General features: G+C 40.4%; 3 protein-coding genes across 5 annotated transcripts; 1 reads left to right on the top strand and 2 right to left on the bottom strand.

Annotated features, from left to right (window-relative positions):
• Positions 1-2,998: 2,998 nt before the first annotated feature.
• LOC112095659 lies at positions 2,999-5,530 on the top strand. The gene is made up of 5 exons (XM_024177758.1): positions 2,999-3,190; positions 3,287-3,777; positions 3,904-4,136; positions 4,224-5,246; positions 5,493-5,530. The coding sequence occupies exons 1-5, from the start codon at positions 2,999-3,001 to the stop codon at positions 5,528-5,530; spliced, it is 1,977 nt and encodes a 658-aa protein (XP_024033526.1).
• Positions 5,531-6,134: 604 nt separating this feature from the next.
• Positions 6,135-10,232, bottom strand: LOC112095658. The gene is made up of 5 exons (XM_024177757.1): positions 9,494-10,232; positions 9,105-9,253; positions 7,167-9,032; positions 6,732-7,115; positions 6,135-6,368 (listed from the first exon to the last, which is right to left on the bottom strand). The coding sequence occupies exons 1-5, from the start codon at positions 10,230-10,232 to the stop codon at positions 6,135-6,137; spliced, it is 3,372 nt and encodes a 1,123-aa protein (XP_024033525.1).
• Positions 10,233-14,729: 4,497 nt separating this feature from the next.
• Positions 14,730-25,427, bottom strand: LOC18056141 (eukaryotic peptide chain release factor GTP-binding subunit ERF3A). 3 transcript variants are annotated; one of them, XM_024177509.1, is made up of 19 exons: positions 25,260-25,427; positions 24,736-24,777; positions 24,566-24,643; positions 23,526-23,576; positions 23,276-23,377; positions 22,278-22,389; positions 21,520-21,565; positions 21,346-21,417; positions 21,046-21,108; positions 20,797-20,951; positions 20,655-20,719; positions 18,473-18,623; positions 17,452-17,557; positions 17,227-17,362; positions 16,431-16,495; positions 16,149-16,313; positions 15,694-15,766; positions 15,525-15,603; positions 14,730-15,064 (listed from the first exon to the last, which is right to left on the bottom strand). In XM_024177509.1, the coding sequence occupies exons 1-18, from the start codon at positions 25,261-25,263 to the stop codon at positions 15,545-15,547; spliced, it is 1,545 nt and encodes a 514-aa protein (XP_024033277.1). In that variant the 5' UTR covers positions 25,264-25,427; the 3' UTR covers positions 14,730-15,064; positions 15,525-15,544. The 3 variants fall into 3 exon arrangements, with proteins under 3 accessions (XP_024033277.1, XP_006451678.2, XP_006451676.1); XM_006451615.2 differs by having other exon boundaries at positions 14,730-15,047; XM_006451613.2 differs by having other exon boundaries at positions 14,730-15,047; positions 24,566-24,640; positions 25,260-25,426.

Below are 25,427 nucleotides of genomic sequence, written 5' to 3'. Positions count from 1 at the left end.
TTAATATCATAATAAATGTACATGATAATATACCACAGAGGTCGTTGTGTACATGATTATATACAGTGTACAAGTTGTGTAATGTAAATTGGCTACTGGTATATGTAATAATATCATCAACGCCCTATTGTAGACAATTAATAAATTAATGAAATAGGATAGATTGAGGATTTTAAAGATAATATACAATTAAATGTGAGATTAGACTGTGTGGTCAGTTACCTCTGAAGCAGCGATTTATGTCAAATTATCAACTGAAAATAAGCTTAGTGATTTGAATTTGCTGAAGAAATTAAAATTAATCACTGAATTTAGCACTAACTCAATGCATATGATTGGCAAAAATTGATCTATTAAGTAATACAAGAGTAAAAAAGAAAGTATGTGAGAAGGAAGTAAACAATCATTAAACAATAAAAATCACTATGAAGATAAATTGCTCACCAGAATGAAATGGTCATTACCATTCATCATAAGTTGTATAGTCTTCTTCTAACAATAAAAATCTGTCCATATATGAATTCGAAGATCTCTTATTATGAACCCTGATCATATTTTTAATTTGCAACACTCCACGTGTACTAATTCAATGGTTCCAATAAACTTATTATTCCACAGATTCATTTTGTTCGCTCTCTTACCCTTTGACAAGCACTCCGAATTTGCTATTATGTCCAATAGATGAAAACATGGGATTTTCGTACTCCAATCGATTGCAATACCTTGCATCCATTCACAAGAACCAAGGTTATGATTGGGAATAGCCTATATAACACAAAACGAATTAAATCCAACTCAATGAATTTTACATGATGAATTAAATCCAACTCAATGAATTTTACATGATGAATTAAATCCAACTCAATGAATTTTACATGATGAAATTTTTACTTACCAGCAAGATTCAGCAGGCCCATCCACATCTTACTCCTTACCGTAAAACAAGGAATTTTCATTTGGAAAAATTTTCCTCACTATTGAGGAAGGTTCAACAGTTAAATATCTAAATGAGTTAGACGTTGTTTGAGGCTGTGAAGAAATGTAGTGATCAAACACAGCAAGGATGCTGAAGAAATGTAGTTGAGATATAAAACACATACATCATAAAAATTATATTAGATTTCTAATTACCTCATCTCAGCACAATTGCCAAAACTACCCCACCATTAAAGAAAAAAGAGAATGTTATTGGTACCTAGAGGTAGGCATAAAACCCATAATTCATGGGTTAACCCAAATTCAAACCCAATTAGGTTGGGTAAATAATCAAATTGGGTTGGGCTTGGGTTTTGTCCAATAAAGCATTTAAGCATAGTTCAGATTTAGTTAACTCATAAATGGACATTACTCTACACAGTTGTCATTTGATGGCAAATGATGTTACCATCAAATTATTTGGAGTTATACTATTGGCACCCCTCTGATTTCTTCATAAAACATAGTTCAGATGCTTTATTGAAGTTATCCAATAAAGCATTTAAGCATAGTTCAAATTTAGTTAACCCATAAATGGACATTGTTAACATGTATATATTCATGATATTGATTTTGATGATAACAAACTTTAAATATTTTTTATTAAAATGTTGGAACTATTCATTAATAAACGAAAACCTTATAATCATTTCAATTATATTTATAAAAGTTGGATAACTGTTAAACTTGAAATTGGAAAATGATTCTCTGCAATATCTGGCTAAAACTATGATTCTGGAAAAAAAAATAATCAATATGTGTTTAATTTTTAATTGTCCTTAATTGTAATTTTATTTAAAGTGGGTTTTATAAGAATAATGTAGGGGTGCCAATAGCTCCACTCAATTATTTGGCCGGGTATGCCAAACGTCTGGTAGATAAATTTCAATTAGGCCCATCATGTACACTATTATTATAGCAAAGGAATTTTATCGAATGCCAGGGGGCAAGGAGGAGCACTTAGGAATGCCGACCACTACATAAGCCACTAGTGGCTGAGAGAAAGCGAGCAGCACCTTGTAAAGGTAACTTTAGTAAGAAACTATGGCTGTTCTTGTTGATGCGAGATTCCGGTTCTCCTCGTTCTACTACCAGGATCTCTGCTCGATCAACTTCCCCACGACCAGGAGGTCTCCTAGTAATGCTTCTTCTCTAGATATCCCTGCACACACAGACAAGTCAGAGTACGCCGGTTGTTCTCCCGGCGCAAACCCTCCGACGCTCAAGTCAGATATCAAGGTTCGGGGAACGCTTGCCACAGGTCTTATGGCTTTTTCGTGGTTTTTTTCTTTTATCTCAAAAAATGCTAACCCTTTTACCTTCGTTGGTTACCTTTTTATAGGCTTCCTCTGAATCCCAGTTTTCCGCTTTCTTCGAGACGGTCTGGGGCTCTGACTGCTGCGTTATGGGCAAACGTGGGATCTTGCGTGTTACGCCATGGTTCAGGGGAAAGCGTGGCTGTCGTGGTTCTGGGAGATCTTGCGTGTTACGCCACGGTTCAGGGGAAAGTGTGGCTGTCGTGGTTCTGTGAGATCTTGCGTGTTACGCCACGGCTCAGGGGAAAGCGTGGCTGTCGTGCCTAGATTCTCGGGCTGGAGAGCATGTCTTGCCAACTGCCGTCGACCGGGTCTCCTCGCCTATCGACCTCTAGCCGGAATGGCCGTATGCCTCTTATAGGAAATTGGCCTCGCGGATGACAACATCGTGGACGAGCAGGATATTTCTGCTCCTGTTCTTCTGCGCACCAGGCTTTTACGGAACACACCGGTTCGCAAAACTCTGCCATCAGATATCTGCTCGTCATTCCTGGTCTCGTCGACATGTTTATCCCAAACAGTATCTCTCCCAAACACCGGTCCCCCAGTTTCTGGTGTTGGGTAATGTAGTGGACCAGCAGTGGAAACTCGACAGTACTCGCTCGCGTGGGATTGGAAAAGGCTGCCAAGAGTCATGTCGCATTTAATTGCGGACGAGGTGACGTGGCAGAAATCCCCCCCTCCATTTGAATTTCAAACCGACAGTTATGAGACCCTCGGGATTCGGCGCAGTTATATGCTGGCAACCCAAGAGTCCGTCCTCATTTGGAAAGCCAAATCCTCTCGAACGGCATATTCACCATTCACTCCGTCTCCGTTTCCGTCTCTGTTTCTCCGGCAAAGAAGTTCCGGCACGAAGCCCCCATCCTTGCCTTTCTCTGATCGAAGCAGTACTTCAGGTATTACTTCTCTCTCCTCGGTCTCGGATAGTTTGTAGATAACTTCTTTTTTCTTTCGTTTGGGTAGTAGTTGGTGGTGTTGTGGTTAGAGTTTAGGGAATGTCGAAAGGCAAAGAGAAGGTCATTGAGGTTGATGACGACGAGTTGGACTTCCTGCCTAGTCTGCTCACCGATCCCGCCTTTGACCCCGAGATCCCCTTAGAGCCTATTAGGTCTAGTGTCAGGATTAGTGCTAGGAGCATGTCTCCCCAAACGACCTCTACGAGCGGGAGTAATGGTGAGGATGGATCTTCTGGCTCCGAGGATACTTTGAGTGAGGGTCGAGGAGATGATTCTGGTGAGGCGTCCCCATCAGGAGCGCCGCGACCAGAGGGGAGGAGTACAATAGGAGGTAGAGCCCTATCGCGGGATTACGCTATTGATTACATGACGTGCACGACCACGTTTGATGAGCTCGAGGACCTCCGGCTGAGGTATAGCATTCCTGGCGAGATACCTCTCAAGGTCCCGGGAAAGAAGGATGCTCCCAGCCGGCCTCCTAGGGGATATGTTACCCTGTATCTGGACAGCTTTAAATACGGGCTGAGGTGTCCCTTGCAACCTTACTTTGCCCGGATACTTAACGGGCTAAATCTAGCTCCTGGTCAGCTGAATCCCAATGGGTGGAGAGTGCTTTCTGGTCTGTTCATATTGTGGGACAGATGTTGCCAAAGCGAGCCCACGGTTGATGAGGTGAAGCACCTGTACCAGCTAAAGAGCAGCCCCAAAGATGCCGGCTGGTACTACTTCCAATCTAGCACCAAGAGCAGGAAACCTATAACCGACCTCCCTACTGGTGGTGGTGGGAATTGGAAGAGAAAGTTCTTTTTTGCTGGGGGTCCTTGGGGTCAGGTCGCACAAATGGACGGGAAGGATTATCGAGTCCCACCCCGTTTCACGGTCCCAGGTTGCCTGCTCGCTTCAGATGCCTTGCATCCATAAATGTTCTTGTTTTATTGGCTTGTTTCTAACCAAGTGTCTGTTTGTGTTGTAGTTTCTTGGGGCGTTCATTTCCCACTCCGACCTGGCCAGCTCAAACAGGTTGAGACTGTTCTAGTCAATTCCTGCTCGAGCCGGGAACTGTTAACCACATACAACTTGCTCGAGTCTCGCTTGATACTTCCTGGCCATAGGATGGAGGACACTGTGATTGGGGCTCTGACCCGAAAACGTTCTCGACCTCCAACCACGAAGAGGGACGAGAGTAAGGATGCCCCTACCGCAAAGCGGGCCAACATCGTGCCGCAGGCCCCACCCTTGAAGATTTTACCTCCGGCTCCTATAAAAGTCGGGGAAGCTAGTGGAGTAGCCACAGATCCTGCTACCTCTTCTCCTCCTGTCGGGCCTCGATCTCGCTTACCTGACAGCCGAGCAGAACATCTGGTCCCTTACCTCAATGAGTTAACTAAATCCGTGAGCAAGAAGGACCTGGAGGGCTTTGACGGCCGCACCTTGGGTGAGCTGGTGGGGGCCATGCAGAATAGCGCTTTCCACCTCAGCTACAAGACCACCTATTACAAGGCTAAGGTTGGCCGCTACGACCGGAAGATGAAGGAGGATATTCAATCGGCGACGAGCAGAGCTGACGTTGCCGAGAAGAAAGCAGGGGAGCTGAATCTCGAGAATCTGAAGCTGATTGAGCGAGAATCACTTGCTCAAGCGAAAGCCATTACCCTCGAGGAGGAGCTGCAAAGGCAGAAGGCTATGTATGAGGCTCAGCTCGAATCTCTCCGTGACTCCCACCGAGCTCAGGTCGAGAACTTGGAGAGGGAGGCCGACAACCAGTACGACCAGGGACTTCGGCATTCCTATCGTTGCATCATGGCCGTCCTCGGGAAGCAACACCCTGACCTGAAGATGGATGACCTTGCAGCTGGTGTCGCTCGGCATATGGATGAGGAGGCGGCCAAGGAAGATGCCGAGGGGGTAGGGCCGATCGTGATTAAGGAGGAAAACTCTCCTCCTCGTGCAGTCCCTGCTGAAGTTGGCGAGGCGAGCACCCCCCCGGACGCAACTGGCGATACCCCCCCGCACCTGAGGAGGTCTAGCCAACCGATGCTGCTCGGCTCACTGATCCGCCGTCTTTTTGATATATATATATATATATATTTTTTTTTTTTTGGTAATGGACAATGTCCATGAAGATTATCCCCTCTGTTAATCATTAACAAATTAATAAAAGTGTTTTTTGATTACTTTCTTGTGTTGTAATTATGAATTAATTTTCGTTTGAGAATCTGCTTGTCTTTGTCTGGACGAGCAGGTTCTGGCTTGGCTCATGGTTTTGCCGCATGCCTTTGAAGATTTTTCAATGCCTGGGATTCGGTTTGCCTTCGCGCGGTCGAGCAGATCCTGGCACGCTTGGCTTCGGTCTCGCCATAACACAGGCTTTGAGACTTGGCGAGCCTTTGCATGCCTTGGGAATTTCTTCGAATGTTTTGGAGTCTGCTCGCCTTCTCGTGGTCGAGCAGATCCCGGCACGCTTGGCTTCTGTCTCGCCATAAGACAGGCTTTGAGACTTGGCGAGCCTTTGCGTGCCTTGGGAATTTCTTCGAATGTTTTGGAGTCTGCTCGCCTTCTCGTGGTCGAGCAGATCCCGGCACGCTTGGCTTCTGTCTCGCCATAACACAGGCTTTGAGACTTGGCGAGCCTTTGCGTGCCTTGGGTTTTTCTCGGTTTCGAGCGAATGAAATTCCGCGACGTTCCATTAATGGCAGGATTTGACTTACATGAAATAGTTCGGACATAAAGCGTGAAAGATAAACGATAATGAACATGAGCGAAAATAGCTTTCAAATGTGAACAAGTCTTACTGGAAGTATTTCCGGAGGTGTGCTGCGTTCCATGGGCGTTTCACCTCGTGGCCGTCCGCGCGGACCAGCTTGTAAGCTCCGGGTCCCGCTATCTACTTGACTCTATATGGCCCTTCCCAATTCGGTCCCAGCACTCCTTGAGTCGAATCTTTGGTGCTCTGATTCACTCTTCTCAGTACCCAGTCTCCGACCCTGAATTGCCGTATGTTCACCTTCTGGTTATAATACCGAGCAACCCTTTGTTGGTAAGTGACTGATCGCTCGGCTGCTTGCTCCCTCCTTTCCGTTAGCAGATCAAGATTCAAACATATCTGCTCGTCGTTCTCCTACTCATTGAAATGACTTGTCCAGTGTGTGGTCGTTCCTATCTCAGCCGGCACGACCGCTTCATGTCCGAAAGCCAAAGCGAACGGTGTCTCCCCAGTTGCGGTTTTGTGGGTTGTTCTGTATGCCCATAGCACACCTGACAGCTCGTCAACCCAAGCACCCTTTTTTGCTCCGAGCCTGGTTTTCAGAAGCCTCTTGATGGTCTTGTTGGCTGCTTCTACTTGTCCATTCGATTGAGGGTGAGCAGGCGAGCAATACTTCAGCTCTATCCCGAGGTTCTGGCAGAAATCCCTGAAGCTGTGATTATCGAACTGCCTGCCATTATCCGTTACCAAGGCATAAAGGATCCCGTATCGACAGACCAGGTTTCTCCACACGAAGTCTGTTGTTTTCTTCTCTGTGATCCTGCTAAGGGCTTCCACCTCTATCCACTTCGTGAAGTAATCTATAGCAACTATTGCATGTGTTGCTGCTCCTCGTCCTTTTGGCAATGGGCCGATTAGATCAATTCCCCATTGAGCAAATGGCCAAGGGGAGGCCATGGAGGTGAGCTTCTCTGGTGGTTGGTTGGAGAAATTTGCAAAACTCTGGCAGCTTGCACAACCCCTGGTCTTCTTTTGCGCGTCCTGGTGCATTGTCGGCCAGAAATATCCATGCCTTAGAACCTTGTGGGCCAGGGACCTCCCGCCAGAATGATTTCTGCAAATTCCTTCATGTACTTCTCTCAGCACGTAATCAGCGTCGTCCTCATCCAAACACCGAAGGAACGGTAATGTATATCATCGCCGATACAGTACCCCATCGATCATCGTGTATCTCGAGGCCTGGGCTCTAATCTTCCGAGCTCGCAGCTTGTCCGGTGGTAATACCCTGTCTCTAAGGTATGAAACTATCGGGTCCCTCCACGAGCATTTTTGTTCTATCCGTAACACCCCCAAATTCTGCTCGATACTTGGGCTGGACTTCACCTCCAGAGGGACCGACTTTGGCATTTTTGGGTCGGCTACTGCTGCCATCCTCGCCAAAATGTCTGCTCGACTATTCTGCTCCCTGGGGATTTGTATCACCTCCGCTGCCTCGAACTTCCCCATCATCTGCCTGACTATTTTCAGGTACTGTTCCATCTTCTCCTCTCTTGGTTGGAATCTTTCACTGACATGATTCGCAACCAGCTGGGAATCGGTTCTGATCTTAACTCTGTCTGCTTTCACGGCCTTAGCCAATTCCAGACCTGCTATCAAGGCTTCATACTCTGCCTGGTTATTTGTGGCTGCAAATTCCAACTTTACAGCATAAGAGATCTCCTCCCCCTCTGGGCCTTCCAGGACAATCCCTGCTCCTGAACCCCGCTCCCCTGATGACCCATCCACACACATCTGCCATACTTGAGTTTCGTCATTGCCTATAGCTGCATCTTGTTGATCTAAGCATACTTCGGGCTCTGTGAATTCAGCTACGAAATCGGCCATTACCTGGGCCTTTATCGCCGCGCGGGGTTTATAGTCTATGTCGAACTCGCTCAGCTCCACAGCCCACTTGACGAGCCGACCAGAGGCATCTGGCTTGTGCAGAGTTTGACGCAATGGCTGGTTTGTTATTACCGAGACCGGGAAGGCTTGAAAATATGGCCTCAACTTCCGAGCAGCAACCACAAGGGCAAGTGCCCATTTCTCCAACGGTGGGTATCTGGCCTCAGCGTCGAGCAGGGCCTTGCTGGTGTAGTATATCGGATACTGAACTCCTTCTTCCTCTCTCACCAGAACAGAACTGGCGGCCCGATCCGATACCGCCAAATACAGATACAACTTGTCCTCATCCCTCGGTGTGGACAGCAGCGGAGCTTGCTGTAAGTATTGCTTCAAGTTTCGGAAGGCTTCCTCGCATTCTGGGGTCCATTCTGTTTTCTTTCCCCTCCTTATCACTTGAAAGAATGGCTGACACTTATCTGTAGCCTTGGATATGAATCTGCTCAACGCCGCCAACCTCCCCGTGAGGCTCTGCATCTCCTTCAGGTTACGAGGAGACGTCATTTGCACAATCGCCTGGATTTTCTCGGGATTTGCTTCAATCCCCCTATGGCTCACCATGAATCCTAGGAATTTCCCTGACTCGACCCCAAAAGCACACTTCTCCGGGTTGAGCTTCATCTTATACTTCCTCAAAAGCTCGAATGTCTCCTCGAGGTGTCTGACGTGTTCCTTCGGGATTTTGGACTTGGTAATCATGTCATCCACGTACACCTCCATGGTTTTCCCGATCAACGGCTTAAAGACTTTGTTCACCAGCCTTTGATAGGTGGCCCCAGCATTCTTGAGACCGAATGGCATCACCCTGTAACAGAACAAACCTTGGTTAGTGATGAAAGCCGTACTCTCCTCATCCTGCTCGTACATGGGGATCTGGTTGTATCCCGAGAATGCGTCCATGAAGCTAAGCAGACCATGTCCAGCCGTTGAATCTACTAGCTGATCGATCCTTGGTAAAGGGAAGCTGTCTTTTGGGCACGCCTTGTTGAGGTCTGTGAAATCCACACACATCCTCCACTTGCCGTTTGCCTTCTTTACCAGCATCACATTTGATATCCATTCTGGGTAACTGACTTCCCGAATGAACCCTGCTCTCAAGAGCTTCTCCACCTCGTCATTTACAGCCTCGTACCTCTCCTGGTTGAAGCACCTTCTCTTCTGCCTTACTGCCCAAGCACCTTTCTTTATTGCCAGCTTATGACACGCTACCTCAGGGTCAATCCCCGGCATGTCCTCATGTATCCAGGCAAACACATCAGCATGAGCCTGTAAGCATTTCACCAACTCCTGCTTTTGCTCTCTCTTAAGTCTCGACCCGATTCTGATCGTCTTTCCCGGGTTCTCCAGTCCCATGCTCACTGTTTCCAGATCCTCTACAGGTTCTTGTCTGCCAGTCTTGTTTTCCACTCGGGTATCGAGGGATGTTATCTGCATTGCCTCCCTTGCTGCCGAGGAGTAGCAGTTTCTTGCGATCCTCTGGTCTCCTCGTACCACTCCTACTACCCCATTCACCCGGTACTTCAGAGCCAGATAACGGTTGGACAACACCGCTTTGCTCATCCTTAAAAATGGCCGACCTAGGATCATCTGGTAAGGACCTTCCTCATCCACTACGACAAAGTCCAGTATCACTGTTCTTTCTGTCGGGGGGCTCCCAATTGTGATGGGCAGTTCGACCACGCCCAGAGGAACCAGCTTCCCTCCTCCGAACCCCTTCAAGGAGGTGTTGGTGTATTCCAACTTTCGGTCGGCTATTCCCATCTCTTCCAGGGTTGACTTAAATAACACATCAACTGAGCTCCCTGTATCAACCAGTATCCGGTCAAACTTCTTGCTAGCGACCGTAGCCCTGATGACTAAGGCATCCTCGTGGGGGTATAGAATCTCTTCCTCATCCTCATCCGTCCACATGATTGGCAATTGCCTGACCCTTGCTCGTTTGGCTGCTGGGGTGTTGAGGAGTACCTCTTTACTGGTCATGGCGTACCTAGCATAATTTTTTCTCGATCTGTTTGAATCTCCGGCCAACGTTGGGCCCCCAGCTATCACCCTTACTGCGGGCTGCTCGCGCCTCAAGATTCTATCACCCTGCTCCCCTTCATCTGTCGTGGCCACCATCGGAAAAGTCCCATCCATAAACTCGTCCAGGTACCGATTTCTCACCAAATCTTCGACTTGGGTCTTGAGATCTCTACACTCTGTTGTGGTATGGCCATGGGTGCCATGGAACTTACAATAACGTCCTCTATCCCTCCTGTTGGGTAGCTTTGTTATTGGTGTAGGGAGGTGCAGCAGCCCTCGATCCTTTATGGCCTCATATACCTCATCCAGGGACATCTTCAAGGGGGTGTACCGCCCATAGTCCTGGTTCTAGTCAATCAGATGCACTGCTCTTTCTCTGTTTGCCCCGCTCTAAGTTGGGGGCGGTGGAAGTACTTCTGGTCTGCTCGTCCTGCCACCGTGGGAATGTTGATGAAGACCACCAGATGCCGGATCATTTCTTGTCCAAGGTTCCCTAGCTGGGGAACGAGGAGGTTGCGCCCTGCTGTGCTGATACTGTGGTGGCCTCTGATGAGGCTGGTAAGCGGTGACCCTACCTCCTGCTCCACTACCGGAGGCCTGGTGGTCCCTCCTCCTGATCGGCCCATTCCCTGGTAATGCTTTCTTCTCTTTCCTCCCCAACCCTTCCAACTGGTCTGTCTTGATCCGTGCAGCCTTCTCCTCTTCAATCTCGATGTCTCTTTTAGCCTGCTCGTATGCGGCCGCATACGTTTGAATAGCTGGGCTTCTCAAATTGTACCACAGCCTTCCTATCTTCACCACTTCTTTCAGTCCACTTAACGCCTGAGGGTGGTTGAAGGCTCCCAAGTCGAGGACAGCCCGATGAAACCTCTTGATGAATTCCCGAAGGGTTTCTTGCTCCCCATGTTTCATGCTTTTCAGCTCCATCATGTCATCTTCCGGTGACATTGCCCCACTGAACTGCTCTGCGAATTCCTGGCACATCTGCTCGAAGGTTTTAATGCTGCCCCGAGGAAGTTTCCTGTACCATTCTCGTGCACGTCCCTCGAGGGATAGTGGGAACACCCTGCACCTTTGGGATTGAGATAGTCCTTGTACCCCAGTTATGTCGTTGAAGCGCTCTATGTGCATCAGCGGATCAGTTCTTCCTGAGTATCTGAGGTCGGGGAGGCGGAAATCTCTCGGAATAACAGCCCTCATGATCTCCGCTGCGAGCGGCGATTCTCCGTCCAGCATTATCCTCCAACCAGGGGCTCTGTTCCTCCCCTGCATGTCGTCAATTATCTGCGCTAGTCTGCGCACTTCCTCCTCCAGCTGCCCTGCACGACCAGGGTCACGTGCTGCAACTTGATCCCGCTCTTGCTCTACATCTTGCAAGTGTTGCCTCAACTCTGTTTCCTCTGCATTCACCACCCCGCCGTCCGCGTCACAAGTCTGTCTTGCCGGGGACCGCTCTCTTTCTCTATGAAATTCTCCCCGTAGAGGTACGTTACCCCTCTCACCACCAAATCTCTCTGTGGTTTGACTTCTCCCCGCACTATCGAGACCTGGTGCCATTCCACCACCTCTCACCCTTCCCTCTTGGGTTACCCTTCGCTCGCTCCGCAGCTCATGCAGGATGGTTGTCAAGGTCTCCATCTGCTTTTCCATCCGTTCCATCCGGTCGAACATGACTTTTTCCCGCGCTTCACTGACTATCTCCCTCAGCGTCACGGAATCGTTAAGCCTCATATCACCCCCTTGTGCACTACTTCCTCCTGTCTCCATTGCTTTTCGCTTACTTCACCCCTCTTCTTGCTATCAACAGAAGCTTTTTGCTCTACATCCCCACAGACGGCGCCAAAATGTTGATGCGAGATTCCGGTTCTCCTCGTTCTACTACCAGGATCTCTGCTCGATCAACTTCCCCACGACCAGGAGGTCTCCTAGTAATGCTTCTTCTCCAGATATCCCTGCACACACAGACAAGTCAGAGTACGTCGGTTGTTCTCCCGGCGCAAACCCTCCGACGCTCAAGTCAGATATCAAGGTTCGGGGAACGCTTGCCACAGGTCTTATGGCTTTTTCGTGGTTTTTTTCTTTTATCTCAAAAAATGCTAACCCTTTTACCTTCGTTGGTTACCTTTTTATAGGCTTCCTCTGAATCCCAGTTTTCCGCTTTCTTCGAGACGGTCTGGGGCTCTGACTGCTGCGTTATGGGCAAACGTGGGATCTTGCGTGTTACGCCATGGTTCAGGGGAAAGCGTGGTTGTCGTGGTTCTGCGAGATCTTGCATGTTACGCCACGGCTCAGGGGAAAGCGTGGCTGTCGTGCCTAGATTCTCGGGCTGGAGAGCATGTCTTGCCAACTGCCGTCGACTGGGTCTCCTCGCCTATCGACCTCTAGCCGGAATGGCCGTATGCCTCTTATAGGAAATTGGCCTCGCGGATGACAACATCGTGGACGAGCAGGATATTTCTGCTCCTGTTCTTCCGCGCACCAGGCTTTTACGGAACACACCGGTTCGCAAAACTCTGCCATCAAATATCTGCTCGTCATTCCTGGTCTCGTCGACATGTTTATCCCAAACAGTATCTCTCCCAAACAGTTCTCTTTAATGCAATTGGGTTTAGGTCATCATAATGGATTTGTAACGGAGTTGTAGCAGATAATTTGATTTTTAACGCCAAAAAAATAGAAGAAAAGAAAGAAAAATGCCAAAAATTAGTGATGAAGTCATAAAAGAAAGCAAGGTAGTTTTAATTTGGACAAAGATACGACCTTTTCCAAATTAATTGATCACATTCTTTTTTTTTTTTTGTCTTAATCACGAGGTATCCTGAGGAGGGCCCCAACTGTGGGGGGCACCTTTAAGCCCGTACCACAACCCAGACTAGAAGTCTTCGCTCGAACCGGAAGCCACAGGTTCTCCCAACAAATGCGACTTCCCTGCGACTCGAACTGGGGAGCAAACCCAGTCAAGCCACTTAAGGGGAACTCCATTGCCAGTGGAGCCAACACTTTGTTGGTATTAATTGATCACATTTTACTTACGAACAATGTTGATAAAAAAAAGCCAAAGAATTAGTGATAAGATTATCACAAATTTATTGTTATCAGTAACAATTTTTTGAAATATTTTTCGAATAATATTTAACACATCATAATTCATAATTCTAGTTATAAGTATGTAAAAATAATGAAAAAATTATCACCATGGTGAAAATTTTATCTTACTTCATGTTGTGTCCACTTGTCGATACAGCTTTTTAAGTAGAGTTTTTACTAGAAAAAGTTTAGTTATTTGGTTGTCTTGTCAATAAGAGATTTTATTAAAAATTTATGAAATTACTTTAATAAACAAGTTTTTTAAGTTTTATTATGAAAATAATAAATAAAGTTATCAAATAAGTAGAGGATATTTTAGATATTTTGACATTTAAAAAAGTTTTTCAACCTCTACTCCCAAAAATCTAAAATTTGAGTTTTTTCTAGTAGAGGTAAAATAACTTATTTAAACTTAAAAAACTCTATTAAAAAAAAATCAAACAACAACAAAAATTATGATAAGAGTTTATTGAATTAAATAAGCACTTATGACTACTAAATAAATCATACCAAACAGACACTAATGTTTGTACGAATGCATTGCTAGTTAAAGCATCAAAATAATCAATTACAGCATGGTTATTACAAATTTCATTATTTACAATTTTTTTATCGACTATATTTTTTTCATATTTTAATATTTAATAATTAATATGTATAACAATTAATAATTATTATAACTTTGATAATTGAATTTATCAAACAAAAAATATTTTGATAATAAAATTCAAACCAAACCCAAACTAACCCCAAGTTTGGGTTGGATTAAAAATATTTGGATTGGTTTAAACTTAACTCAATTTTCTTTTATTTAATTTCGATTAACTAGATACCCAAACCAAACCAACCCACATCCAATCCTTTGTAGCATTATGTTATAAACAGTTTACAATATTGATAGAGATTGTGTTATGGCTCTTAATTTACAAAATTTAACATCTGATGAAACAAAATACATTTTTTACTGTTATGTTTTTTAGTTTTTTGAAATAACACATTCCAATAATTTTTGAGAAATTAGAATTTTAAAGTATTTATCCTTGTATCTATTTAATATTTTATTTAAGATTTACATTTAAGATCGAACTGTTTGAACCACTCAATTACTCATCGATACACTTTTCAAAATAGGCTAAAACTAAGTATTAAGTTCGAGCCTCACTATATATATATATATATATATATATATATATTTCAAAAATAATTTTTTATCATTGAAGTTCCCCTTATGCAAATTACATTTATGGGCTACAAGATTCCCCAAGTGGGTTGTTCTCCAAGGAGCCCATCAGTGAAAGTCTTATGATAGAGGCTAAGAATAGAAAACAAATAACCACATTCCATATCTTTATCCACCACATAATAGCCCTAACACGATCAAGATAGATAGTTGAAGGCTTAAGTATCGCATAATTCCGTGCAGTGCAATAACCAGAATTGAGTTACCTTTTCAGAATCGAACTACTTTTACTTTGTTTTAGTTAATAGACGCACACTAGTGGCTCGAAGCCAAGACCTTGTACAGTATTGAACTTAGCAATAAAGATGCAATTGCACCAGAATTGCTTGAAGGCTAGGCTAGGATAGTTACTGTATTGTTGCAACACTCAATTGACGTAGGAAGATACAACCAATTCAGTAGAAACCGGAGACCGAAAAGTGATTTCTAAGACATGATGCCATGCAAAAACAAAGATTTATGAGTTTCATTCAAAGAGACAAATCTTGAGGTAAGAGAACATCAAAAATATTACTCATATTAAGCGAACTTTGAACAGACTGACTGACAAAAATATCAATTATAACTATATGTAAGCTGTAAAAATGGCAATGGGTGAACAAATTAGTGCATACTTAACACCCATCAAACAACAAAACCATCAATAACGCAGTGCACTACATAAGCGCCATTAAGAGCTGTGTGTTTCTCGCAAAGGCTGAATCAATGAATTTCAATAAGTTGCAGGAGATGCTATTTCAATTCAAACCCCGTTCAGCTGGGACAAAAATAGCTACTCAAAAAGCCTTGTTGATTCAACTCACCTGTCAGAATAAATTAACTATCAAAATATCAGTGGTGACGATTGGCATTTTTTCCAGCAGTATCAGCACACACTCCATGCAGACATGATCGACCAGTAATATTTCGCAATAGTCAACAGAATTTTAACCCGTGGTGAAATTAAGCTCAAGCTTGAAAACCTAAATGGCAGCTAGCGATTGTTCTTATAAACCTAAAAGTATATATTCTGAAATTTAAAGATAATTTATGAAAATAAAGTAAGCTCAATTTCGAAAATTGATGAGTTAAATTCCAGTACTCCAAACTCAGACCAGGTAATTTAGATGTGAAGACAAATGTACAAAAAACAGGTAACAAATAACTTCATTTACTAAGAGGAATTTTTAAAACACTTAATTTCCAAATGACAGGAAAGTGGAACACGAGAATAACAGACATGTTCAAGAAACTTGGTATGGAAAAAGAAAATCCAACAAAGTAATATAAATAACCCTAACCTCTAGATGCCAAAATTGTTTTAAGCACTACTGCTTACTGTAGGAAGCTCAGTCACCTTACCCACTGCTACTGTTTTCCCTGAAAGACAAACACGTTATGACTTAGAAACAAAGAAATCATAATTAATTACCAAATAATAACAATAATAATGACACCATCCATCATCACCTTCAGTGCGAAGTGTGAACCTTCCCAGCTGCGCAAAATCTGCAAACTTTTCAGTGCATATCGAATTGTTCACCTAAGGTGCACATTTTGTTAGGAGGATAACATAAGAGAATATGAAAAAGACCTCAAATTCATTTGGTACTACCCGTTCACCTAAGGTACACATTTTGTTAGGAGGATCAATATAAGAGAATATCAAAAAGACGTTAAATCATTTGGCACCACCCATCTGCTGAAAATTCCCATGTCCAAACTATATATTTCCGCTTCTAGTTCCATTGTTCTCCAATGAGTCTTAACCCACATGGGAGACTTTCAACTCATTCTTTTATACATTTATAGAAAATAATAATGGGGGAAAGGGAAAGAAAAGAAGAGAATTGCCAATTTTATAAGTAAAAAATAAACAAACAAAACCACACTTATAAAATTATTAATCAAGACATGCAACAAACCTGAATACGGCAAACAACAATAGCACCATTCTTAACAAAGAGAACTTTCTTTTTCATCGGTTTCTTCGTCTTCAGATCGATTTGATGTAGCAGTTCAACAATCTCACATTCCTCGACAACAGCATGAATGTGTAAAACAGCCTTGTAGCCGGCCGTAAAAATTGCCTAAAGAGCAACAAAATCCAAGGGTTACAGAATTTGCATTCACCAACTAAAATTCAAAAAATGCAATTTGCACAAAAAAGAATCACTGGAAAAAGAAATCAAAGTTCTCATGCATACATTGTCCAGCAACTCAAGAATCTGCAACTGGGCAATAAATTCAGTGACTGCGGCTACTGGTTTTGCTGCAGTAAAATAAAATTAAGTCACCAAAACAATACATGGAAAACAAAGAATAAAAATGTAAAATAAACATGAATGCATTGGGATAATTAAATCATATTTTACTAAAATAAAATGAATTATAATAAACATAAATGGATTCCACTGCACAGTATGGAAGTCTACAACTTTATTTGCAATCATATGAAAAAGAATACGAAAATATACTCATTCAATATATAAACTTCTGTCTGAACTTAGCTTTGAATAACAAATAAAATTCTTTATTATCAGAGGGAAGAATGTATAACCTAATTAAAATCAAGCATCAGCAGGCAAGTATGCCAAACCTCAATATATACATGCCGAATATTAACTTACTGGTAAAAGTAAAACCCTACATTGCAATAGTTCTTTCTTTTTTTAATAAGCAGTCTACCAACAAGCAAAGCAAAACTAGGCCGTTACAAACATCAATTGAATATCAGAAAGCATTGAACTGAGCATAACAAGTTAAGAGCCAAATATGTCAATGCAATTTTCTAAAACATCAAAACACATCTTCAAAATGTCATTCCTATCAGCTAAAAAAGGAGGAACAAAAATTAACACCACCACATAATCAATAGTGGACAATTATCTACTAAGAATTACTGTAAGAAAACAAAAAACTGTAACTGCAATCCAAACATTTTCAATTATTGTACCAATAAATTATTACCCCCAAAAAGTAATAGAAAGCAAGAGAACTTACCAACACTTGACAAGACAAAACCAGATAGTATATCTTCCTCTTCAATTCCAGATAATCTGATCCGTAGATTTTCACCAGGTCCTGCATGCCTAACCCTATTGTCATCACAGTATATGGCCAGAACTTTAACTTGAGCCTGCAAATTGATGTGTTAGATTAATTAACAAAAACAAAGGTATAAAAGAATGAAACAGGTCAGAAAACAAGCAAGTCTAGAGCAGATACCTTGTTTGGCATGACCAACAAGGAATCCCCCTCCCGTACACTACCAGATTCCACCTTCCCCATAACAACAGTTCCCATGTCCTTGAATTTGTCAATTATAGGCATCCTACAATCAAATATAGAAATTTAATTAACCGTTATGAAAAAGTATATTAATGGATATTTTCAAGGGTTATCATCCTTTCACTACGGCAAGTATTGCAAAATAATAAACCACTACACGAATTAATGAAAAGTAATACTTCACTACATTAACTTTAAAAAAAAGAACAGTTTAATACATTTCCATCATTGTCGTTAGTCTAACGATGATGTCACACTGACGTTATACGGACAAAATTGTATTTTCTTCAACAAAACCCAAATTTGCAATTAAGTCTAAGGGCTACGGCAAGTATTGCGAAATAACATACCAATACAAGAATTATTGAAAGGTAATACTTTACTACATTAACTTCTTAAAAATATCAGTTTACAACGTTTCCACCAATTCACAATTGATCATGCAACAGATCAATTGCAGGGGCAATAATGTCATTTAATCACCATTTTCAATTTAAATGGTTTCACACCAAGAGCAAGGTAAAATTATAAATTCACATGGCATTAATTTGTATCATTTTCTTTTTATTGTCAGAGTTATTCATTAAGGGCAAAATTAGTATTTTATAAGTCAACTAATGAAAGTGACAGAAGTGCAGTAAACAGTTATTTTTAAAAAGTTAACGAGAGAAGTGTCATTTTCCAATGATTCGTGTAGTGGCTTTTTATTTCGCAATACTCAGCATAGTGAAAGGATGATAACTCTATTTTCAAGACGAAGGATCTTTCCAAAAGAAAATAATGTCACTCATTCAAAGCACCCCATACTAAAACAGATGATAAAAAAGTGCTAGCACTATAGTGAACATGTTGATAAAATCACAAAAAACTTCTGTACATAAAGAGATTTAAACCAATTTAAGTGGCAGCAACAAGAAGAAGAACAATGAAAATCCAAACGTAAAAGGTTAGTGTATACCTAAATGGACCATTAGGATCTCGAGGAGTTATCTCAATACGATCAAGGGCTTCAAAAAGACAGGGGCCATTCCACCATGGACAAAGGCTTTTGTCCACTCTTGTTTTCATGTTTAAGCCCATCAAACCAGATATTGGGAGAAACTGCACATCTGCAAATTTATATAAGAATAAACGCAGCATTAAACAACCAGATACAAGTATGCTATCAAATCGTTCTGCAGCAAACTATGAAGGCAAAATGGCCAATCAATCACTCAAGAAGCTAAGTTCTGCACAAAGATTTTCTTTAATACAGCGTAATTCAAAGAAACATGATAATCATTAAGTACTAAACACAGAACCTCAATACATGAGCTTAAAAGAAATGAAATGGAAAAGCCAGTGTCTTGCACCAAAGGCTGGCTAATGGAAAGCCTGTATCAAGTTCATAGATGCTGCATCCGAGAAAGTGACCCATTCTTCAATAATTTAATTCCTATGGTACATAATGTTTCAAACATTTTGAAAATATCAAAGGGACAAAACATTAACTGACAAGGTTTAAGATCAATAGCCTTCATTTTTTACACTTTGAATGGTCATGATTGTATCTTACACATGCAAAAAGTAAATGCATACAATTGTGCATTAAATACAAGTTTTGCATCATGGGATGTGTTTTGATACGATGGCCAAAACTCTGTAATAATTTGTGTATAATAAAGGGTACTACAGATCCTACCTCAAGAAGTGGACATGATAAAGTAGTAAGATGCAAAGAATAAAATAAATCATATTGATAATTGAAAATTCATTTTTTCAGAACTTTCAAATGAAGAATTACTACTGACTCATTTCAACAAAACCAAAGCACTTACTATGCAGAATAAAAAATTTTGAACACTGAAACCAAAAACAGCATGTCCTTTCCAACAACCACAATGCATCTACTTATGGAAATGTTTCACTTTTATTTCAATGAACAGGAACTTTGCCAATCAGAAAAGAACTCACTCCTTGGACAAGCAAAGGAATTTTGAACATCAATGCCATGCCTTGGTTGCATCTCCCTAACAAACTAACAGAAACATGTCACCCTTTCTATGACAAGCAACAGGGGAAGATATTTTTAGTACTTCTTCCCCACATAATAGAAGAACCTAAGACCAACGTAAGGTTTTTGCTAATATGTCACCAACCCAAGAAATTATCAACTGAAAATGTCACCCATGATGATCAAATATCCAAATTAAAGCTATAATGTGGAAAAAAAAATTCTTGAGGATGATTTCTGATACTCGCAAAAGAAAGAAAAATGACATTTACTGCAAATTTTTTGTTTTGATATGGCTTTTGTGGCCAAGAAATTCTTTTTAATGCCAAAAAGCTTTGGTTGCAAATAGAGTAGAGCTTCTGGGGTTTAAAAAGCTAGTATAACTTAACTAAAAAGAGCTCAAATTTTGCGTTTTGGCAGTAGAGTTGAGGAGTGAAGCTCTTTTAAAGGGTTAAATCATTTGAAGCACTCTTATTTAGTTTTTACAATTTTTTTCATTTCTCTTGTAATGTAACATTAAAAACATGTCTATAAAGTAAATTTATAGTTTTACTAAAAGGTATAATAGACAACAAATTAACCTTCCTTTTTCTTTGGTTGGAAGAAGAAGGGGGGGTGTGTGGGGGTTGGTGTGTTGGGTTGTTCTAAAAGCTCTACCAGCGCAAAATCTACTTGAATGCTATTGCCAATATGCCCTTAGTTCCCCCCCCCCCCCTCCCAAAAAAAAATGTAGAATTCGCTCCTAAAACCTGCAACTCTTCTCAGAGACATAGTTCTGACAGAAACAGGAATAGATTATTCATTGTTGGTCAAACAATAATGCAGTTATTTTTCCTGGCAGGAAACAAATAAAATCTTAGTGAACAAAATAAAGAGAAAATTACAAAAGCGACTATGTGAACCAGGGCTTCTTCTGTAATAACAGGCAAACAGACTCTCACATCACAAAGAATTTTAAAACCTTCCCAGGACTAGGAAAATTGCAAGGTAAACTGATAAAATTATTTACTTTATCCCTCTGAAACAATAAATAGCTTTTTTCCTGACTGCTTTTATAAAAATATGAAAATTAAAATGATGTGTATGGTATAAAACTATTAGGCAAAACAATTCTAACAAGTCTTTCATAAAGCCAATGATACAATACCTTTCTTCACATTGTAGCCCGAAGCCTTTAAAAATGGTGTCATCTTTGATTCAATCTCATCATACCTGTAAGAAGGTCAATAATGAAGAAAAGCTAAAGCACAGAAAAGGCACAATAAGAAAGTCATGAGACAGGTCAACACCTTTCCTTTGACCAGTTCACAGTGTGGTCATCCATTTTATTTACAACAAGAAGCAGTTTAGTCACGCCCAAGGTTTTTGCAAGCATGACATGTTCACGGGTCTGCCCTCCTTTCTCAAACCCAGTTTCAAACTCTCCTTTTCGAGCAGAAATTACCTAATTAGAGACACACAGACACTGAGGTCAAGAAAACATTGAAAATGCAGAACTCACCAAAAAAAAAGGAAAAGAAACATCAGCACTAACTGACCAGTACACCAATATCAGCTTGAGATGCCCCACTAATCATATTAGGGACATAACTCTTGTGACCCTGAAGAATCCATAGAAGCACAAGTTAAGATATTTCCCCACAATAGAAAAGAGGGATAAATATGGATTTCAGCAATCAATTTATACTAAACAAATTAGAATGGCCTAAGGTCAAGTTCAGTGCTTTTTCTATTCTACTTTAGCAGACCAACCAACAACAACAATGTACAGCAACTTATAAGTGACCACAATAGTAATAATACAGAAATAAATTCATAAGCTAAACACAGTCCCTTACCGGCGCATCCAAAATTGTAAATCTAGTAGTCTCAGTTTCAAAGTGAGCTCTTCCAACTTCTACTGTTTTACCCTACAAAGTAGGTGACAAATTTCATTTATATAAAAACAGTTAATTCAATAAAGTACCACAGCATTTGAAGTTGCCAAATTCTTTACGATATTAAAAAAATACCTTGATCCTCTCCTCTTCATTAGTGTCCATAATATACGCCATATACCTAACATGTAGAAAATGGTCAAGATTAGCAAAGGATGTTCTAGTAAAGAAGTGGACATCCATAAAATACCACATCAAATATTCTAAAAGGAAACAACATCAAACTGAACTAAAGCAGACTATCATGGAGCAACACGAATTATCTAGAGAAACCCAAATTAGCAATGGAATTAAACTTGAAAGGAATAGAAATAGTGCGCCTATATATATATATATATATATAAAAGATCAGGCATCAGAGTATTTGGAATTTAAACAGTTGGGGAAAACAAAAAATTAGATGGTCGCAGAAGTGCATATCATAGAAATATGACCAAAATAAAGACAAACAAACAATAACATCAAGATGTTCTTGAAAAGAATTCCAAACTTTCAGAACTACAGAAAGTGTGATTGATATGATATTTGATACATAAGGAAATAGTTAAGAAATTATATCCAGCAGAAACAATGCTGTTTAAAAATTGTCATCCAGTGGCTGTTACTGTTACTGCAAGGACAAGGACAAGGACTAATTGATGCAGAGGAAAATTCAAGAAAAACTCTTTAATTATGTAACCTAATAATATTCCAGTGTTTGGCCCCAAAACAAGGTGCAAATCAACTTCCCAATTTATAAAATGATACTAGAATGTATAGCCTTCTGCGATTTTGCTGCCTGTATGCTCCCCAGCAGTGGAACTGTAGTAAAATTAACCAAAATGAAGTCTCACCAGCTTTCTCTACTTTTATCCTTTGCTTCTTTCTCATATTTTTGAATTGTACGGTCATCGACCTGGCCACTAAGAAAAAGTATCTGGCCTCCAGTGGTAGACTTTCCAGCATCTGCAAAAACACACACAAGATATGACAGTTCAACCACATTGATTTCAGGTAGGAGACTAGGATATTAAAACAGATGGAACACTATTCTTTTAGAGATAGAGAAAAACCATAGTATTTGTAATTAAAACAAGAAATAAAATTTTTCACAAAACTATCTTCAGTAAGGAAAAGTCCTTCACAGGACCCCCAAAAAAAATAAAAATAAAAAGTTAAAAGGTTTGCTTCAAAATTCAAATAACAGGATTAAATAAACTAATTCTATAAATTAACTTTGATTTTTAAAGTATATGGTGCAGAGTTTAGTTATCATTACTTGCTCATAGAAAGAAGAAAGATCTAAGTCTTGATAAATTTTCCTTTTCTTCCACTCTCACTACATAAATACCTTACAGTTAACAGAAATTTAACAACAGTTTTACCGTTGAAATAATCTATTTCTTGACCGTGAAAAAAGTAATAAAAACATATAAAAAGACTCCAAAAGAAATTCTACTCAGAAGGATCAGTTTAAACGGAAAACCCAGGATATTTGAAACACAATGCGTCACTCAAATATATAACGTAATCAATCCTTATCAATCAAAGTATTTATTAAGCATTCTTCAATTAATTTTGAAGGCATAAATCACAAACAAGCTAGGGTCAATCATCCACCACAGGCTTCAGATTTACCACACAGTTCCTAGCCATGAGGAAGAGAATAGTGCTTGATAGTATTTAGTGACAGTATGTTATTTTCATATAACATTCTTAATAAGGGGCAATGAATGCATAAATATATTGACATATAGGAAAATTGGATGAGTAATTTGAAATAAAGCCATTTAATAAATGATGACATCTGTGTATTAATAAGGTTAAAAAACCATAAATTACATCAACCTACCAACATGACCAATAAATACAACATTCAAGTGTCGCTTATTATTTCCTTCAGTCTCTTGCTGAGATTCAGCATCTTCCACCGCAGATACTTCCTTGTGTTTCACTAAAAATCCAGGTCAACCAATAAGCATGAGAAATGATTTGATGGTTAAGCAAAGAAGAAGCTATCCGCCTTTTAAGCAAAAAACTAGCAAAAAGAAATATAAGCATTATGAAAATTAAAAACATAACAGAAAATAGTTCAGTAAAACCTTTAGGCTCAGGATGAACAGGCTGGGATACTGCTTGCACCTCCTCTGAATCTAAAAGCATCAAAACATAATTTGTAAAACATTTTCAAATCTAATTCATATGACAGGTTGTAGCCATTTGTAGTTTCATTGGGGCACAAGAAGAATGCACTATTAATGCAAAAAAGATTACTCTCTTGCCGAACAACGAGATTGGTGTTTTACAAATAATCTTAGGGGAATTCGGAACATGTGAAAAAAAGGGGCATGGCTCCAAATTGCAGGAAAGAGAAGTGAGAAAAACCAAAACGATTTCTATTGTACTAAACAGTTGAAGCAGCAATTATTTGTAATGCTTTTAGCAACTACAATTGCTAAATATAAGGTCAAAACAGAGCAAATAATTGACTTCCCGAATAAATCAAACTACACTCAATGGAGGAAGGGCAAATGCAAGTGAACTGACATTCCAACAGGTTAATCAGCAACCAGTTTGATTGCAAAAGCACTAGCCTAACAGGCATCCACAAGCAGCATGAAAAGCTACTGCATGGCATTAAGATTTAACTTAAAATTCTGTTGAAGAAAATAAGACGGCTCTACATTTATTATTGTTGAAATAAAAATAAATATGCATGATCAACTGAAATGCTACCATGTGAAGAGAAACTATTCCGTCCAGCGAGAAATAATTCTTACTCCCATAAAGGATCCCACAAACATCATAGAGTTGAATGCAAGTCAAAAAAAACAAAGCCATTTCACTCAAGAGGGCTACAACCAACCACAATTACATCAAAATGTGTAGTAAGTCACAGTTATATATATCACATACAAAAAAACCATCAAAATCCAATAGTTTCAGTTTTGGAGCATTTTGATTGAAATTTTCTCATTTCAAAATTTTGATCATATTTATGTGATTGCAACAAAGCCAAATTTAGGCATTGAACAGGTCTAAAAGTTATCTCCATCAACCACAATTGCACTTTATACACTTTCTCAAAATAAATTTGTACTGACAAAAAAGCGCTACAATGAAATTTATCAATCCTACCAACCTTCCTCCATCTTATCCACCACCTCAACTTCTTCTGGCCTTGCATCTCCAGGATTGACCACCCCATTATTCTCTTCTGCTAAGATTCGATTCAAACATTCAACAAATTTCCAAAAAACAGGAAGAGCAAAAATAAAATAAAATTCACTACATGAACCCTTCAAATACTACCTGCGGAGTCAAGCTGTAATGAGCGGATATCCTCCTCAATATCTACCAATTGGGGAACTCAAACAAGTTAATTACAACATTTCTTGAACATTTGGTCATCAGCAAAGAATACAAACATAATTATTAACAAGTTCATCATGCCAACATAAAACAAATCTCTCCTATTGCAACACCAGAATCATCATGCATTCATGAAAAATAAAAATTTAAATAAAAAATAAACACAAACTACAATTCCAAGATATTTTACTAAACTTCAACCAAATTTCCCAGCCACTGCAAAATAAAATAAACGAAGCACAGAAACATTTATATACTCAGCCGCAAAATCGGGAAAAATATCACAACGAATTAAAATTCGTAACGGACAGTTCAACTGAAATCAGACCAGAGCATAAACAATCAGAGATTAATCAAATAAAAATCAGCAGATCCAACAAAAACAATTAATTAAAAAGAAATCGCAATTCGATGAGAAGCTCCAGATAGTGAAAATTGAAACGAAGCAGCGCGTGATAGCTTACCCATAGTGATGAAGGCACCTAGGGTTTCTCTTCTTTCTCTTTTTTTTCCCCTCCTTAATCGAGTGAAAGAAGCGAGTGGTAATAATATTGTTTGTTGTTCTGGAAGCTACCCTTACCCTCGGCGTAAAGAATAAAACGAAAACCTGTGCGTTTTGTGTGTGTATACGT

Source organism: Citrus clementina, unplaced genomic scaffold (genome assembly GCF_000493195.1).
Source record: "Citrus clementina cultivar Clemenules unplaced genomic scaffold, Citrus_clementina_v1.0 scaffold_1, whole genome shotgun sequence".
Lineage (NCBI taxonomy): Eukaryota > Viridiplantae > Streptophyta > Magnoliopsida > Sapindales > Rutaceae > Citrus > Citrus x clementina.
The sequence above is the reverse complement of the archived record's forward strand: the minus strand, read 5'-3'. Positions and strand labels throughout refer to the sequence as shown.